Source organism: Apodemus sylvaticus, chromosome 6 (assembly GCF_947179515.1).
Source record: "Apodemus sylvaticus chromosome 6, mApoSyl1.1, whole genome shotgun sequence".
Lineage (NCBI taxonomy): Eukaryota > Metazoa > Chordata > Mammalia > Rodentia > Muridae > Apodemus > Apodemus sylvaticus.
Window position 1 is genome coordinate 79,087,621 of NC_067477.1, and position 2,035 is coordinate 79,089,655.

At 42.3% G+C, this 2,035-nt stretch overlaps 1 protein-coding gene across 1 annotated transcript; it reads right to left on the reverse strand.

Moving 5' to 3' along the window:
- Positions 1 to 266: 266 nt before the first annotated feature.
- Positions 267 to 737, reverse strand: LOC127687946 (60S ribosomal protein L27a-like). Its single transcript, XM_052186735.1, has one exon. The coding sequence runs from the start codon at positions 735 to 737 to the stop codon at positions 267 to 269; it is 471 nt and encodes a 156-aa protein (XP_052042695.1).
- Between the last annotated feature and the right edge of the window lie 1,298 nt (positions 738 to 2,035).

Below are 2,035 nucleotides of genomic sequence, written 5' to 3' on the forward strand. Positions count from 1 at the left end.
CAGGATTTTTTGAGACCAGGTTTCTTGACTTTGGGCTCAAAGTAATGGCATTCATCAATTCTTTGAACATCAAGACCTATACATAGATCACACAGGATGTAGGAATTTACAACTGTATGGAGTTGGGCTACATTTATTACCACAGTCTGAGTGATTCTACCAAGGGTCCACACCTCACATCTTCCTAGAATGTTAGGCAGATTCCCAACATGCAGTCAAGGAAGGATGCAAAGAACCTACTCAGACCACATGGAAAATGTTAGCATTTAATTAACTTCCAGAGTGTTTTTTAAAGCCACCAGAACACAGGCACCCCCAACACCCTTCATCTTTTCTTCAGCTCTTCTGCTGAAGAATGTGGCCTTCACGATGACAGGTTGCTTAGGGCGCTCTCCCTTGCCCAGAACTTTGTAGTGGCTAGATCGAACTACATCAATGATGGGAGCAGCTCTAGTCTTGATTTTTGCTGCATGGACCACTGTCCGCTCACCGACCAACGTCCACAATTTATCCAGGTTGACAGTTGGGCAGAAGCTCTGGTTCCTCTTCAAGTGGTAAAACCTCATACCAACTTTCCCAAAGTAACCTGGATGATATTTGTCAAAGTTGATCCTGTGGTGATGCATGCCTCCAGCATTCCTGCTGCCTCCTGGGTGCTGGCGGGGCTTACCGATGCAGCCATGGCCTTGGCTCATGTGGCCTCTGAGTTTCTGGGTCCTCCTCAGTCTGGATGGCATGGTGGTGGCAGAAAGAAAAGAGCAGCCATGAGTTTTCTACACTGGCTGTTGGAAGTGTGAACTATTGCTTGCCGTCCTTCCTCTTCAGCTGGATGCTAACTGCCCTGGCGTCTTGGGCTTCTCAGATCTGCTGCCTTCCATAGGTAGCACACCTCCTTATGTGGGTTTCCTTCTTTGCAGCCTAGATACTCTTTCTGGGCATACTTTATTCATTTCCCTTCCCGTAAAGAGTGCAGTTTTATATGACTTCATGTCCAATGTCTAGCAACCATTGGGTCTAGGCATGGGAATTCATTTGGCCCCTTTCCAAATCTTAGTCAGATGGAGAAGACCTTAGGTGTTGGTTTTCCTTATCCAACTTAGTGGGAAGAACTATAAAAGTGCTAAGATTTTGCCTTGCTTCTTACACAGCAAGTAAGTATGCCACAGTTTAGTCTGCAGGCAGAAGACATGAGAATCTTATCACCTTGATCTTGCTGCTCTCATCCGTTCCACTTTTTCTCTTGACTTGTATGGGGCTGTGTGCAGTGGTAGATGTGATTGGTGTACCCACAGTGGACCCTTGCCACAACTGAGGAATCTGGAGCCCTAGGCTTATACAAGAAGCTGTCAGCTAATTTGTCAAAGTTTGTCATGAAAGGGCATATTGTAAAAGTACCTTGGTTGTTATATAAACCTGCTGCTTCCCCAGAGGGACACTCTATTTTTATCTTTTCCAGACTGTTTGACATGCAATCATTCTAGGAAAGATAGTGAGGACAAAAGTTGTCATAACACTAGGGAGACTTTCACCGGGATGCTGTCCAGGTAGGTGACCTTGCTGAGGGCTTTTTGTATGATGGTTATGTCAACTACATTCTAAAAATCAAATATTATGATATAAATACTTATGCAGGATGACTTAAATGTAAATAAACATCTAAATCAGTTTGACAATGAACATTTAGTATATACATAATTATTTAGCATTTACAGGGTTAAAAAAATAGGATTTTATATCGATTTCACTAGAAGGCACTCACATTTTTTACTTGGCCAAAGCAAATTAAGAAACAAGGCTGAGTACTTCTGTTTTGTTTGTTTGTTTGTTTGTTTTCTCTCTCTCTTTCTCTCTCTCTCTCTCCCTCTCTCCCTCCTCCCCTCTTTTCTTTCTTTCTATCTTTCTTTTTTAAACAATTATTCAGCATCTCAACATAGGCACATGTTTTCTGTGTAGATTCAAATGAAATGCCTTGATGCTGACTTTAAAAAGATATGATAGTACATCAAAGTTGATTCCCAACTTTGTCTCACCATTA